The 15,207-nt window shown below is 38.6% G+C and overlaps 2 protein-coding genes across 5 annotated transcripts in view; one reads left to right on the plus strand and one right to left on the minus strand.

Moving 5' to 3' along the window:
- Positions 1-10,979, plus strand: part of LOC138704858 (caspase-like) — a 147,689-nt gene extending 136,710 nt beyond the window's left edge. The window contains exon 6 of the mRNA XM_069833190.1: positions 8,137-10,979. Within this exon, the coding sequence (XP_069689291.1) occupies positions 8,137-8,366 (230 nt within the window). The 3' untranslated portion in view covers positions 8,367-10,979. The remainder of the gene's footprint in view (positions 1-8,136) is intronic.
- The window catches only part of LOC138704857 (alkaline phosphatase-like), a 670,581-nt gene that overhangs the window by 201,502 nt on the left and 453,872 nt on the right, over positions 1-15,207 (minus strand). The gene's annotated exons all lie outside the window — the stretch shown is intronic.

Below are 15,207 nucleotides of genomic sequence, written 5' to 3' on the forward strand. Positions count from 1 at the left end.
AAATGGACCAATATTGCCAATATTGTTAAATAAGATGGAAATTTACCATAAAGTTCTATTAATGAGATTGAAAGTTTGTATTTGCTGTTCGTTTTGCGTAAACAACGGTCCGCCCCTGCATTAGAATAGAGCATCTGTTTTGTACCGGTATGTCTGTTGAGCTGTACTGTGTACTTGTAAACTTCCTCCTCCCCATCCAGCAACGTTGCCAAACGTCTAATATTGTAAACTTTAATAATTACTTAAATATTGCAATTAGAAACAAATTGTGAGGACATTTTTTCTTCCTTATGACGTGAACAATCATCAGTTAAAATAATGGCACTTTTACCCATTACATCCTGCATACATTATTTACAAAATGCGTCGCGTTGCCGGGTGTCTCTGTCTGGAAGAACAGAGAGAGTGAAAATCCGATTCACCTCAACAGTATGCCTGCTTAAGTGATGTAAGGTTGTATCAGAATGCCGAAACAAAAATCCAACAAAGAACAGATAATAGGAGAACTGAATTCAGAACACGGGGAAATTGTGTTTGACTTAACTGATAATGATTTTTTTTTTGTAAATTTAATATTTGTTCCGTGTTAATTAATATGAAATACAAGTAATTCTGTAAATGTACATTCTATTATGAATTTATTCATACGGAGCGGACTGTACAACCAGCCGCTACAGTAACTAGTCGTGCGTGCACACAAGCATTTTGTAAACACAGAGCTCTACATACGATGCAGCATAACCTATAACCAATACTTCTTTCAGCCCTACTGATTAAACCTGGGACGCGAACAGTGAACTGAATCCGAATCGTCTTCCTAACCTTAATCTGAATTTAAAAAAAAAGTCAGGAAACCAAGGAAGAGGTGGAATTTTTGAAGGGAGAACAGTCTTTCTGTTGCATAAGCAGCGAACATCATTACACCTTATTTTGTCCATATACCAAAATGTCCATGAGGACAAAATGTCCATGAGATCAAAATGTCCATGAGATCACAATGTTCATAACACTAAATGACCATGAGAAAAAAAAATGTAAAAATAATATTTTCTTCCTTATCGCCTACAGTTTCCAAAACTGAACTACTGCCCTTCATCTTGGGGCACAGCTCCAGATTTCAGATGGTATCCAATTCCTCGTAGACATGTGAGAATTTCTCTATAGCTCCTCACAATTTGTAGTATTTGTCTTTGATTTGTGATGTACTGTATGTTTTATTTAGAGGTTCCTTAATTTCTGTGTGTCCAACTCTTACTTACTTGATAACTTGCGTCCATACTTGGTTTTCTTCATTCTTTAAGCATTGTAGCAGCATTGAAGATTGCTGCCGGTTATCATAAAAACATTACAAATTTTTCTTTCGCTACACCTTCAGTAAATTTTTGTTCTACCTCTGTTTTAGTCGTGACGGTGGTACAAGTATCCACGATAACGTAGAAAAAGTTTGCTCTTTTCTGAATTCAAGATTTCAGCTGGTCTATCAATTGCACTTGAAAATTTTACATAACTACCATGAACACTGGATTTCAATTGGTCTATCCATTGTACTTGACAATTTTACATAGGTTATTATAACTAACATGAACAATGGGTTTTAGCTGGTCTATCCATTTTACTTAACAATTTTACATAGATTACTGTAACTACATGAACAATGGATTTCAGCTGGTCTATCCATTGTACTTGAAACTTTTACATAGGTTACTATTACTACCATGAACAATGGATTTCAGCTGGTCTATTCGTTGTACTTGACAATTTTACATACGTTATTATAACTACCCTGAACAATGGGTTTCAGCTGGTCTATCCATTGTACTTGAAACTTTTACATAGGTTACTATTACTACCATGAACAATGGATTTCAGCTGGTCTATTCGTTTTACTTGACAATTTTACATACGTTATTATAACTACCCTGAACAATGGGTTTCAGATGGTCTATCCATTGTACTTCACAATTTTACATACGTTATTATAACTATCATGAACAATGGGTTTCAGCTGGTCTATCCATTGTACTTGACAATTTTACATACGTTATTATAACTACCATGAACAATGGGTTTCAGCTGGTCTATCCATTGTACTTGACATTTTTACATAGATTACTATAACTACATGAACAGTGGATTTCAGCTGGTCTATCCATTGTAGGAGTACTTGAAACTTTTACATAGGTTACTATAACTACCATGAACAATGGATTTCAGCTGGTCCATCCATTGTACTTGACAATTTTACATAAGTTATTATAACTACCATGAACAATGGGTTTCAGCTAGTCTATCCATTGTACTTTAAAATTTTACATAGGTTACTATAACTACCATGAACAATGGATTTCAGCTGGTCTATCCATTGTACTTGACAATTTTACATAAGTTATTATAACTACCATGAACAATGGGTTTCAGCTGATCTATCCATTGCACTTTAAAATTTTACATAGGTTACTATAACTACCATGAACAATGGATTTCAGCTGGTCTATCTTTTTACTTAGGTTACTATAACTACCATGAACAATGGATTTCAGCTGGTCTATCTTTTTACTTAGGTTACTATAACTACCATGAACAATGAATTTCAGCTGGTCTATCTGTGCACTTGAAAATTTTACATAGGTTACTGTAACTACCATGAACAATGGATTTCAGCTGGTCTATTCATTACACTTGAAACTTTTACATAGGTTAATATAACTACCATGAACAATGAATTTCAGCTGTCTATTAGTGCACTTGAAAATTTTACATAGGTTACTATAATTACCATGAACAATGGATATTATAGGGTGTAGTGAAAATTTTGACTCTGGATATTTTGACTCTGGACAATTTAGCATGGATATTTTCAAATGGATATTATTTCATGGCCATTTAGACGCATGGACATTTTCAACATGGACTTTATGACTGCTAACCGCGAACATAGACGATGATTGTGATTGTGAGGGCGATAGTTATGATTACGGTTGTAATTATGATTATGGTGATACAAGTTATCATCTCAATATAAAACATAACATATCATGAAACAGTCACTCCTCGTCATATCATATTCAGAATTAACACTCCCACCACAACGAATGTAAACATTTTTATTCATTCACAAACATACAATGGGAAATTCAAATAAACCATAACTCACCGTATTAAATCAACTATGGGTGCCAATTCAGCCCGATCACGTAAGTAGCAGTTAGGCTATATTATGGAGAGAAATGCAATTGCTTGAATTAATACTTGCAATTTACTATCAGTTATGACTGATACTTCTCTTTAGAGACTTTGAAAGTAGACTCGAGTTCCACTGTCGAAACGTTGGAGGAAGTTAAACCAGTCTCAGAAATTTCTTTCTTCTCACATTATTAGCTGGACATTGGCTGAGAAAACAAAAATGACGTTTGTGACGTCATTATTTTAGTGGGTCTTTGGGACAGGTTCAAGCCTAGGTGAGAGAGAAAGTAGGAAAATGTATTTTTGTTTGTGTCTGTAGAAAGAAGGAACTGACAAGAGATGATGTGCGTTACATGTGTGTGTGTGTGTTTGTGCGTGTGCGTGTGTGCTGCAGAGAAAACTTGTAGACAGTTTTATAGATGTAGGGAGATGGATCTGAGGCACAGTGTTTATGCATCTTGTTGCTTTTGGACTTAAGATAGATCCAGTAGCATTTTCGTGACAGACCAATAATGGATCTAGTTTTTTACAAGAAAAAAAAAACAAAGAAAAACATTGAAGTCTCGCTTCCAAATTCATGGCTGGACAAGGTCTTCTTCTATAACATTATATTGCATAGAGAAAATCCATACATCATCATAATAATCATAAATATACAGTAACTTCATGATTTATACCAATCGGCCAGTTCTGTTTTAAAAAATTATACTAAGTAAGTGATTGCTTCATCCATTTATCCATCCTTGTAAGCCTACTTATACTAGTGAATTATTTATTTAAGGAAATAGGAAATATTACCTGAATTTCAGAGCAGTTACCTAAAATGTCCTCCATTATGGTCTATACATCAGATCAGGAAAATCCATACCGATAATTTAGGTTTGCTTTATGTCCGGCGTAGGAAACAATGGGTGCGCAAACAGCACCGTAGCTCAGGCGACAGGCGCGTTTGTCTACTGATTATGCGGCCGCCCTCCAGCGTGGGTTCGATTCCCACTTGACATGATTATCTGGTTGGGTATTTTCTCAGGTTTTCCTAACAGAAGGTGAATGTCGGGTAATCATATGGCGAATTCTCGGCCTTATTTCGCCAAATACATCTCGCTATCATCAATTCCACGACGCTAAATAACCTAGTGGTTGAAACAGGGTCATTAAATATCCTACTATAAATGCGTGCTTGAGTTTTCCTTATCAATCAGTTGTCGCACTATGCTGGCGACACAATTTGCTGGTACAGTACGATTATTTAGTCCTGACAGTCGCCGGAGATGTGCGCTTAGGTCAGGCGAGTCCATTTAGTTACGCCAAGGGGTGTATGGGTTATTCACTCGCTTGCCTTCGAAGCGATCGGATGTCATGCGTGCGGTAGAGCGGTATGTTCCAATACAATTAATCTGTACTGCATTCCTTTACCGACCGCTCGCCCTTATCTCTACTCCGGAACTCTCCCCACTCCTATTACTTCCCCTCTTTCGCGTCGCTGAGCTGTCAGGACTAAATAATCGATCTGTACTTTACTTTTCTTTTCCAATGAGAGAGCAATTACAGCTCATGCATAATGTCCAGACACTCCCCCACTCTTCCTACAGAGCTGCGTACGAGATCGGATGAGTCTACTTACGAATTATAGGGAAATGGGTTAGCCTTTGCCTTGAACTCTGTAGACACACGCCTGACCTTCCCTTCTACTCCTATCACAGAAACGTTGTTCCCCTAATGCCCATTGCGAGTGTCTTGACAAAATGCATGAGCTGATATTTGCCGTTACCCGTCTAGACTCTACGAGAGTGCTCATAGAGTAATTTACATTGTCCTCAGCTACTCAGCTGTCTTAACTGTATTGAGAAATGCGGTGATTCTAACCATGGTTAGATATGGAGCGTCTGTGGCTCAAGTGCTAGCTCACAGTCTTCCATTCAGGCAGCCTGGGTTCGTTGACCGGTCAGGTATTAGTGGAATTTGTGGTAGACAAAGCAGAGGGGTTTTCGGGGTTCTTCCGTTTCCCTCTATCATTCCACCAACACTCTCCACTTTATCTACACATCTCTAGACAGCATTACCACCAGCAACGTATGACCACTTACTACGGGGTCCAAGTTCTATGGAGAAGAGAGAAAGTGGTCTAGTGCTGTCTAGAGATGGGTAAAAAAAGCTGGAACAGTTTTCCTCTCTGCTATCTGCAAAGGCCACGTGTAGCGCTATCATTGACCTCCAATCGAAAGTAGATATAATATTATCCATATTAACATAGTATTAATTATTAATATACCGCGAAAAAATATCGTCGGCTAATGTCTTATCGTTATTAAACTCTCCTAGGGTTATATGCGTTTTTTTACTAAAATCGATTCATTTTGAATTGTAGTTATTTACTGTACCCTTAACAGTAACCTACGAAAAATGACTTTCGTTGTCATAATACACTGAACAGGTGATTTAAAGACGATTCAATAGCTTTGAAACATGTTCCTGAAGCAGATGAGAAGTTGAAGCAGTTGGAACACCTGGGACAGCTGGCACTGATGTTGTAAACGTATTCTTATGAAACTGTTTCTTTGAAACTGTTATTTTGGAACTTCGTTCATGAGGGGTTTTCGGGATTCTTCCGTTTCCCTCTATCATTCCACCAACACTCTCCATTTTATCTACACTTCCTCTCTTCTCCATAGAACTTGGACCCCATGGTAAGTGGTCATACGTTGCTGGTGGTAGTGCTGTCTAGAGATGGGTAAAAAAAGCTGGAACATTGACAATTTTTTCAAAATAAAACTAAAATAATTCAATTCTCTTTTCTTTTTACACACATAAGCAAACATCCAGGATTGTCCTTATTCGTGAAAGTTTCAATCTTCTAAATTTTTGTGACGTTCTCTAGAAATAATTCTTCCAATGTCAGTCTTGCTGGAAATTATCCTCATAGTGGACTACTGGGTGTTCATTTCAAAGTGTGTCATGACGTCACTGTTGTGAGGCAGCGATTTGAAGCGAGTTTCAGCTTTTATGTCAGAGAAGTTGCCTATTAATCAAGGCGTTCAATCTGAACTTGAGAACGTGTACGGTATAACTTGAACGTGGTAGCAACAGATGGCGGTCTGTAAAGTCTGTGTGCTACCATAACCTCTTTCGAACTATGTTTTGCGCGGGCAAGTCGTACGCAGGGTATTTGTTATCAGCGGTTGCGTACGGCAACATTCCACAATACAAATCAAATGCTCCGTGTCCATGTTGACCGTCGAAGTTAATGTCAACAAATACGTAAGTAATCGTCTTAACCCTCTCCACATATCCCAACAGTAAGAAAAAAAACTCACCTCAGTACGTGTTTCCAAACAGTTCACATTCCTGCCATTACAGGTGTTACCGTACGTATCGGTAAGTACTCTTCAGAATGAACGCCGTACTTGCTAGGCAACTTCTCTGGCACATAAGTAATACGCCTCTGTGGAAGTGTAGGAAGATTGAATTCTCTAGGCTCAACGACTAGCCACATGACGGCATACAGCGAGCCATGACACACTTTAAACTGAACACGCAGTATATGTGAGAATCTGTCAAGAGTGGTGTTCCCCTAGTTTTTTTTTTTTTTTAGATTTGTAAAAAAAAAAAAACTTTTCGCGCCTATAAATGCTCCCAAATATCGACATTACTTCATCTGCAAACTTACGAGCGAGATGAAATTTAAAAAAATAAATAAATAATAACCACAGTAAAACTTTCAAAATTATGTATTAACAACATAGCGTTATAACTTCTAGTTAGATTTTAATCATTAATCATTTTCATCCTATCATCTTCCGCACGTTCTTGTATTCATAGGAATTATATACATCGTAATGTCGCTGTACATTAAATTTCTTACAGAGATACTTTGTTTTCTACGCATTATACATTGTGCCTTTCCATTATATTGCGGCTTGAAAGCTTGAATAACCAATCTTCATGCTAAGATTGAATAACAGCTACTGCTGATTCTAGAACTAGTGGTGCGATTTGAGTGCCAATTAATAGTCTTCATAACTACACTGATATCCCTAACAAAATTTAATCGTACAATAAACAAAAATGAATCAGCTTCCCATAAATAAACTTATAAATGTAAAAAAGTTAATTAATTATTCCCATCACCACAACAAATTAAATTATACATTATAAAATAAAATAATTAAACAAATACAATAAAAAATATATAAAACTCTACAGAATCTCACTAACATGTGCTAACGTGTTGTTTTCAACAGGCACCGTAAAGCGTGCAATCGTATATTTCTTATTACCAGTATACTTATTCACCCCTGTCACCCCTCTTGCAGCGAAAGACGGGAAGAGTACAGACGCTCGCGAGAACGACTTTATACACTGCGGGCGAAATACACATCGTGGGCTGACTGATATAAAGCAACGGGTTGAGTAGACTATTTGGACTCATCCTTTCAACACACGTTTTAGACATTCACAAGTACCGGTATATTAATAATAAGTCTCTCTGGTAATATGTTCAACATCAAACACATATATCTATACATGCATACATACATACATACATACATACATACATACATACATACATACATACATACATACGTACGTACGTAGGGTGAAGGTTGGTACTACTGTGATAGAGTAATATTGTGATAGTTCTTTTTCAAAATGTATTATAATTTTACTGAGCGAAAGAAGAACCAGTTTTATGTAGCAACTTGTCCACGAACATTTCCTTAATACGTTGACGAAAAAAACCGATCTTCCTCTCGCTCAGTAAAATTATAATATATTCTCAAAAAGAACTATCACAATATTATTCATACCACAATATTACAAATCTTTAGTCTACATACATACATACATACATACATACATACATACATACATACATACATACATACATACATACATACATACATACATACAAAACACTGTTTGCTAACAAGTACTGTATGTTGTTGCTTGCAGGTCACTATTCATGGCGCAACCCGCGGCAGGGCTCGTGGTTCATCCAGGCGCTCTGCCAGGAGCTGAGTACCAACGGCCGCACCCGGGACCTCATGACCTTGCTGACTTTTGTGTGTCGGCGCGTGGCCATCGATTACCAGTCATTCGTGCCGGGAGACGAGGGCATGGACCGCAAGAAGCAGGTTCCCACCATCACATCCATGCTCACCCGCCTAATATACTTCCGGTAGAGGCGGACGGGCTTGATACGACAGGGATGGGGCTCTCCAATTGGCGTCCTCTCACGTGTTCGCCGATTCCATTTTTAGCATATTTAATGTTTCTGCACACATGAGCTGTAACTCGTGGACTTGAGGAGCGTATGCTAGTTCGTCTAGGAAACAGGAACTGTTGTTCAGGTCGGATTAATATCAGATAGATCCAATAGGCAGGAGTGACTGACAGAAGACTCTTTTCCAATTCGACCAAATCCGTGTTTCATTTGCTGCGTGCCATGCCTCTCGTCCAGTCAGTGTTTAGCGAGGAAGTACATTTTTATGAATTGTGATAATTACATAAGCGAGTCAGCACCATTTCCCTCTTCTCTATGGGTAGCTCGATGTCAAGCACTACAAATCATTGTGAATCGTATCACAGTCATTTTGATTCCAGTTTTAGCCTACAACTCACACTCAAATATTTTTTGGTTATGGATTATTAATGAAAGTCCATGTTGATACTATACAAAAATCAACTCGGCCAATGAATATCAGAAAAAAATTAGAAATTGCATTAAAAAGAAGAGTGAACGGTTGGAGAGTTATATTACATCGTTAAATAAAAATGTATTTTTCATAAAAAGGACTTTTTGTCGGCCTCGGTAGCGTAGTTGGTATAGCGGTGGCCTTCTATGCTCGAGGTTGCGGGTTCGATCCCTGTCCAGGTCGATGGCATTTAAGTGTGTTTAAATGCGACAGGCTCATGTCAGTAGATTTACTGGCATGTAAAAGAACTCCTGCAGGACAAAATTCCGGCACACCGGCGGCGCTGATATAACCTTTGCAGTTGCGGGCGTCATAATTTAAATTTTTAAAAGGATTTGTGATAGTAATGTAAAAAATTAACTTTCCATAAATACTATGGGCCTAATTACATGAGAATAGTGTCAAAACATACTGTAGGCTAGAGATTTACGCCCGGTTTCTGGAAAGACGAGATATGACTCATTACTTACAATACTTAAAGTTACTAGTTCCGTAAGTTTACTGGTTGATTTCTCGAAAATTTTGTTAGTTTGCTAATGAATTGTTAACTGATAAAGGATTTAACGAATGAGGACTAGATTCAGGTACATCGAATAGTGATGTGTGACAGGGAATCTAGACATTAACACAACTTATTCACAAAATAAAAGTTGCGTAAAAACTAGCCCAGGTCTGGGCGCTATTAGATCAATCGAGTCACTACAGATTTTCCCTTAACTCCCCAGTCCACATTCCCCGGCAGAGACGAGTAGACCGGCAGTTAAGCACTGCTCAGTGACGGATTGCATCATAGCTTTTGCGAACTTTCGCTCTCGCTGGTCGCCTGAAATCCATCACTGATACACAGTCCCCTCTGTGCGTTTGTTTATAAGGCAGTGAACATGAGAAGGAGTTTCATTCCGTTCCACTTTTCCGTTGTGTCCAGGGCTGAACTAGCCTATTAGTACTTGGTCAGTTACCTAAAAGGATAACTGTTTTGATCGATACGTGATAAACTATCTTGTATCTTTGTTACCAAATCCGGGATTGCAACTTTATTCGGCTAAAACGTTCCAGGTACTTTTCTCCGCTATATTTTGTAAAGAAATCAATCCGATTTCTATACACTTTTGTTATATTAATGTTGTATACAATATCGAATACTTCATCTGAAAACAATACAATTATTTAAAAGTCTTGTAATATTGCTATACTACAGTAATTAACACAGTGGCCGTCTATAATGATCTAAATATTTCCAGTATATCGAGTAGGCTTTATTTCAAAGAAAACAACTGAAAACTGAATATCAGTGCATTCTTTCTATAGTCCCATGCATGTAAGAAGTGTTACGGATTCAGTATCTCTTCAATATCGAGAGGTTAAGTTATTGACTGATTTAAGGAATTATTAGGCCTACTGAGCGTTCGAGAAACTTATTTCTAATACTTACGGCCTCATTATCTTTAATGAATACTTAAATATTGTCCAAAAACTCAGCCATTATTCATAAATAGATGTGAATAATGTTGTGCATTTGGTGTTTTATACATGGTCGAGTTGGAAACGACGTTTCTCTACTCCCAACAATTTCTTTTTTCTGTGTTGTAATTAGACTGTGTTAGAAATTAATTTAATCCGAAATGTTCCAAATATTTCATCTGGATTGGTTAACTATAATGACACCTTTTTCCCAGTGCCATGTCTGCAGATTCAATCATCAGTGCAAAAGGGGACCGTCGTATGGGAATTCTTCGTGGAACAACAAAATAGTACTTTAAGTGTGATTTAAGGCGCTCACGGTGTTCAGTGTGGTGCGAGATTTTTAGGTTATTGTAAAGTATCATGAATGCAGTAACATACAGCATTTCGAAGTACAATCGGCGTTATCGTTAGGTCGGGTCCTGGAGAATAGCTGTAGTAACGGACTCACCAGTTAATGTACCTTACTCCTGCCTTCCTAATGGTAGAAGCAATATGCAGCTCTGAAGTGTTCGTTGTAACAGGGCGCAAAAACCCAAAAATCTCACACCAAAATAATTTTTTATTTATTTCTTGTTCATCGTTTCCTTAGTTTTTATTTCTCAGTACATACATTTTAAATAAAAATCTCACACCAAAATAATTTTTTATTTATTTCTTGTTCATCGTTTCCTTAGTTTTTATTTCTCAGTACATACATTTTAAATAAAAATCTCGCACAAAATAATTTTTTATTAATTTCTTGTTCATCGTTACCTTAGTTTTTATTTCTCAGTGCATACATTAGCCTATAAATAAAAAGTGTGATACTAAACAAGATAACATTACTAGATATTTCCTGAAATACATATTCCTTACGCCCATACATGCCATGTCTCTTTACGTGTCTATCTTTGTATTGCTGTTTCTCGGATTAATTCATACTTAGTTTGTACCAGTCAATCCATCCAAATCATAGGCTACATAAGAAATGTAACCATTTTTACTAAAATTTGTAAATTTTTATTTGTGAAACAAATAATGCCGATTTACTCAAATTGTTAATTTTTTCTTGCATGAGATAAAATGTAAAATGAAAACAGGTCGGACTACTTGTCTCCAAAAAAATCGAGAGGTTGTACAGTAGGTTGCAAATGAAACAACGGTTTATACATTTTTTGTTGTTTAGTCAACTGTCTGAAAACAGATTTGAACCCCATAAGTGACATCAATAAGGCATCAGCCATGAGACAACTAAGCTAGGAGATAATGGGGGTAGGCGGCCAGATCATAAAGACAAAAACATTATTTTTATTTGTACTTTTTTTCCTTGTTAGGAGGGAGGGAACATCCCACGCACTACGACCTTGAGGTCTATTACACCCCCTATATGGGATGAGTTGCGTGCCCACGATCCTCTACGCGCACCGACCTAACCACTTGACCCCCTTAACGACCGGTCCCTAAAGCCAACATAGTCCATATACCACTCCTGCTTCGACAACCCCACCAAGGCTCCCTTAACAGTCCGAGGCGGAAGTCCTCCCCCGAGAAGGTCTGCCCCCGGTTCCGTTGCAGAAGCTATCCATCATCACATGAATACAATCCACGGAAGCCGGTCGAGAGAGCCAGCAACTTCGGAGGACCGCCTGTAGAGCGATCTGAAAACCAGAAGTAACGGGATGATGAATGAAAGGATGATAGGGGAGGAAAGGAAGTGGCGAAGATGAGTGGGGTTCCAATCGCCTGATCAAGTTATCTGATATTCATCCATAGGAGTGGTCCACACCTGTTAAGTAACGGTCAGCGCGTCTGCCCGCGAAACTAGGTGGCCCGGGTTCGAATCCCGGTCGGGGCAAGTTACCTGGTTGAATTTTTTCCGGGGGTTTCCCTCAACCCAATACGAGCAAATGCTCGGTAACTTTCGGTTCTGGACCCCGGACTCATTTCACCGGCATTATCACCTTCATATCATTCAGACGCCAAATAACCTAGATGTTGATACAGCGTCGTAAAATAACCCAATAAAAATAAAAAATCCATAGGAGTGAGGGAAAAACATCTGAAAAAACCTCACCCAAGCAACCCGTCCCGACCGGGAATCGAACCCGGGCCCGCTGGGTTTTCTTGCATGAAATAAAATGTAAGTTTTCAGCTTAAATCACACCCGCAGGATAGTTTTGCTTGAGAAGTAAAGCTACTATTTTTAATTGTGGGTTTTCAAGTAAATTTAAACAAGTTACCTTATTGAGTTCGTCCATGTAAGCAGAAATGCAGTTCGGATTAAGATTCATTTAAACACGGATTCTATCGATGTGACTCTGTAGATACTCGACCGTCATTTTTCTCGACTGTTTACGACATAGAAATTGATACCATTAATTTAGTAATCATCTATCCATACCTGTGGATTAACGGTTAGCATCTTACAGTAAAACGAGCGAGTCCGGGTTCAAAGCCTGGCTGCGACAAGTTACCTAGTTGCTGTTTTCTCCGAAATTTTCCCTCTGAACCACTTGCTAGATAACTTTCGTCATTGGACATCGGACTCATTTCGCCTTCATTAATTCAACTTCATTTATCATCTTCAATAGTTTCAGATTTACCGGGAGATTAATCAGACATGGTGCCGTGATTCGCCTTGAGATGCCATCTTTCTGGGGGAGCTGTATAAGATCTCAGGGAACCGAAGGGGCTACGGCAAACCAAGGATTGGGTAGTTCTGTGTAGCTCCCTCGGACAGATGGCGCCACGATGAATATTACAATATCTACAGTGCTGCGATCTCCAGGTCAGTAGAGTGCAGCAGGACGTAGTACGTAATTTTCGAACAGATGCCATCGATCTGAGGAGGCTGCGGAATATCAACAGGGAGACTTAATCAGATCTGGCCGGCCGTAGCTGAATCGATAAGATGACACCATCATTGAATCACTTGCTTACAGGAATGCGGTCGTAAGGACTTCAACACTTATTCCACAATATGGAAGTCGGCACAATAAGCCTCAGGCTTCTGTACAAGCCTTCGGGTCCTCCTCAGGAAAGGGGGGGGAGATCAATCGGTCTATTCGCAGCGCTCGCGTGTCGCCTCGGGACTGCTGAGTGGCCCTCATTTTGTCTAGCGTGTTTCCTTCTTTTTTCCCGCGCCCGAATATTATAGGATTGTATTATTTTCTTTTTAAATGTTTCGACATTTTGAAATGAAATCCAAATATTCTTCCCCCCCTTTTTTTTTCAAATTTTTACAAAGATAAGTTGTCCGTTCACTACCTTTGTACTTTTATTTTCTAGATAATTTCGTAACAAATCGTTTGAGTGGTCAAAAATGTGTAAGGTTGCTGAGTTAAGACTGCAGGAATGACGTGAGACGTAGTAATTTTTTACCTCGTGTCCGGCCGCATTCCTCTCTTACCTCAGTGTGCGACTCCAGTAAGTCACCCATGTCAGCACACGCACGTCCTTGCCCTACTGCATGATACCATTGCCGTCCTCCTCGGACTGTTTGTCTACACGCTGAACTAGAAGCGTTTCAAATCACACACTTTTTCTTTACACCCGATTCGCCGGCATCTTGCACCGTGCCAGATGCGGACAGAGGCGTGTTCTACATTAAAATATTTCTTCAGAGAAATTAATAATATTCTGCAGAATTATGTCTCCAGATAGACTCGATTACAATCTTCCTGGACTCTGATAGTGTGATTAATGTGAGAAATTTAATTTCTGAAGAGGTAGGCACTTGTAAGATGAAATTCATTTATTACTCTGTTGATAGGATAGTAGATGAATATGGTGAACTATTATAGTTAAATTTTGATGTAGACATTAAATTACATTCAAGTTTGTAGATCTCATTTTTAATGTGAGCAATTTATCTATGAAAAGGTTCTACTGGTTCTACTTTCCTTCTGAAACGAGCCGTGCTAAGAATTTCCAATAAAATTCCACCCAACTTGGCTGTATTTGAAACATCTAACTTTGAACTTAATATCTAGCATTATAATCACACGACATTTTTCACTATCTGGACTGTTCAGTTTTCTTATAAATTGTTAAACAAATTCTATGTTAATATTTTATCTCAGGCGTACATATGTTAGATGATTGGCCGTTGCGAAGTGGATGTGAGAACGCGTTTTGCACAGCAGATGAAGAGAAAGAGTGACTCGTGACTTTGTAATTAAGGATGGCAACCCGACTGGGATATGAACCAGGAAGCCTCGAGGTACACGTTGCAATTCGGATCATTACGTCATGTTTTCCGCTTTCTTCTTTTATCTTCTTGTATTGTGGGAGTACCAAGTTCTAGACTGTCAGTGACTGAGAAATAAGAACCACAATTTCATTGCAGTATTGTGAAACATTATTTTTTGTATCGATTACAATAATTTCCATCCATGTGTCCTCAGCGTCTAAATCGCTTGAAAGTCACGGTTAGCAATACATGTTTGTCCTTTGTCAAGCCGTGCTCTGTGATTTCTTCGACGGGGTCGTGGTCATTTCTCGTCACTAGTGTTACTATGTGTTTATGTATGTGTCATATACAGAGCAGAAGGTGTTTTTAGTAGGTTATTTTACGACGCTTTATCAACATCTTAGGTTATTTAGCGTCTGAATGAAGTGAAGGTGATAATGCGGTGAAATGAGTCGGGGTCCAGCACCGGAAGTTACCCAGCATTTGCTCATATTGGATTGAGGGAAAACCCCGGAAAAACCTCAACCAGATAACTTGCCCCAACCGGAAATCGGGCCACCTGGTTTCGCGGCCAGACGCGCTAACCGTTACTCCACACGTCTGGACTAGAAGGTGTTCGATGATAGTAACGTCACAGAATGAATCCATAGACCTATTATAAAAGGAACAGAATTTTCATTTGCCATTTTGCGT

The sequence above is a fragment of the Periplaneta americana genome, chromosome 8, assembly GCF_040183065.1.
Source record: "Periplaneta americana isolate PAMFEO1 chromosome 8, P.americana_PAMFEO1_priV1, whole genome shotgun sequence".
Classification (NCBI taxonomy): Eukaryota; Metazoa; Arthropoda; class Insecta; order Blattodea; family Blattidae; genus Periplaneta; species Periplaneta americana.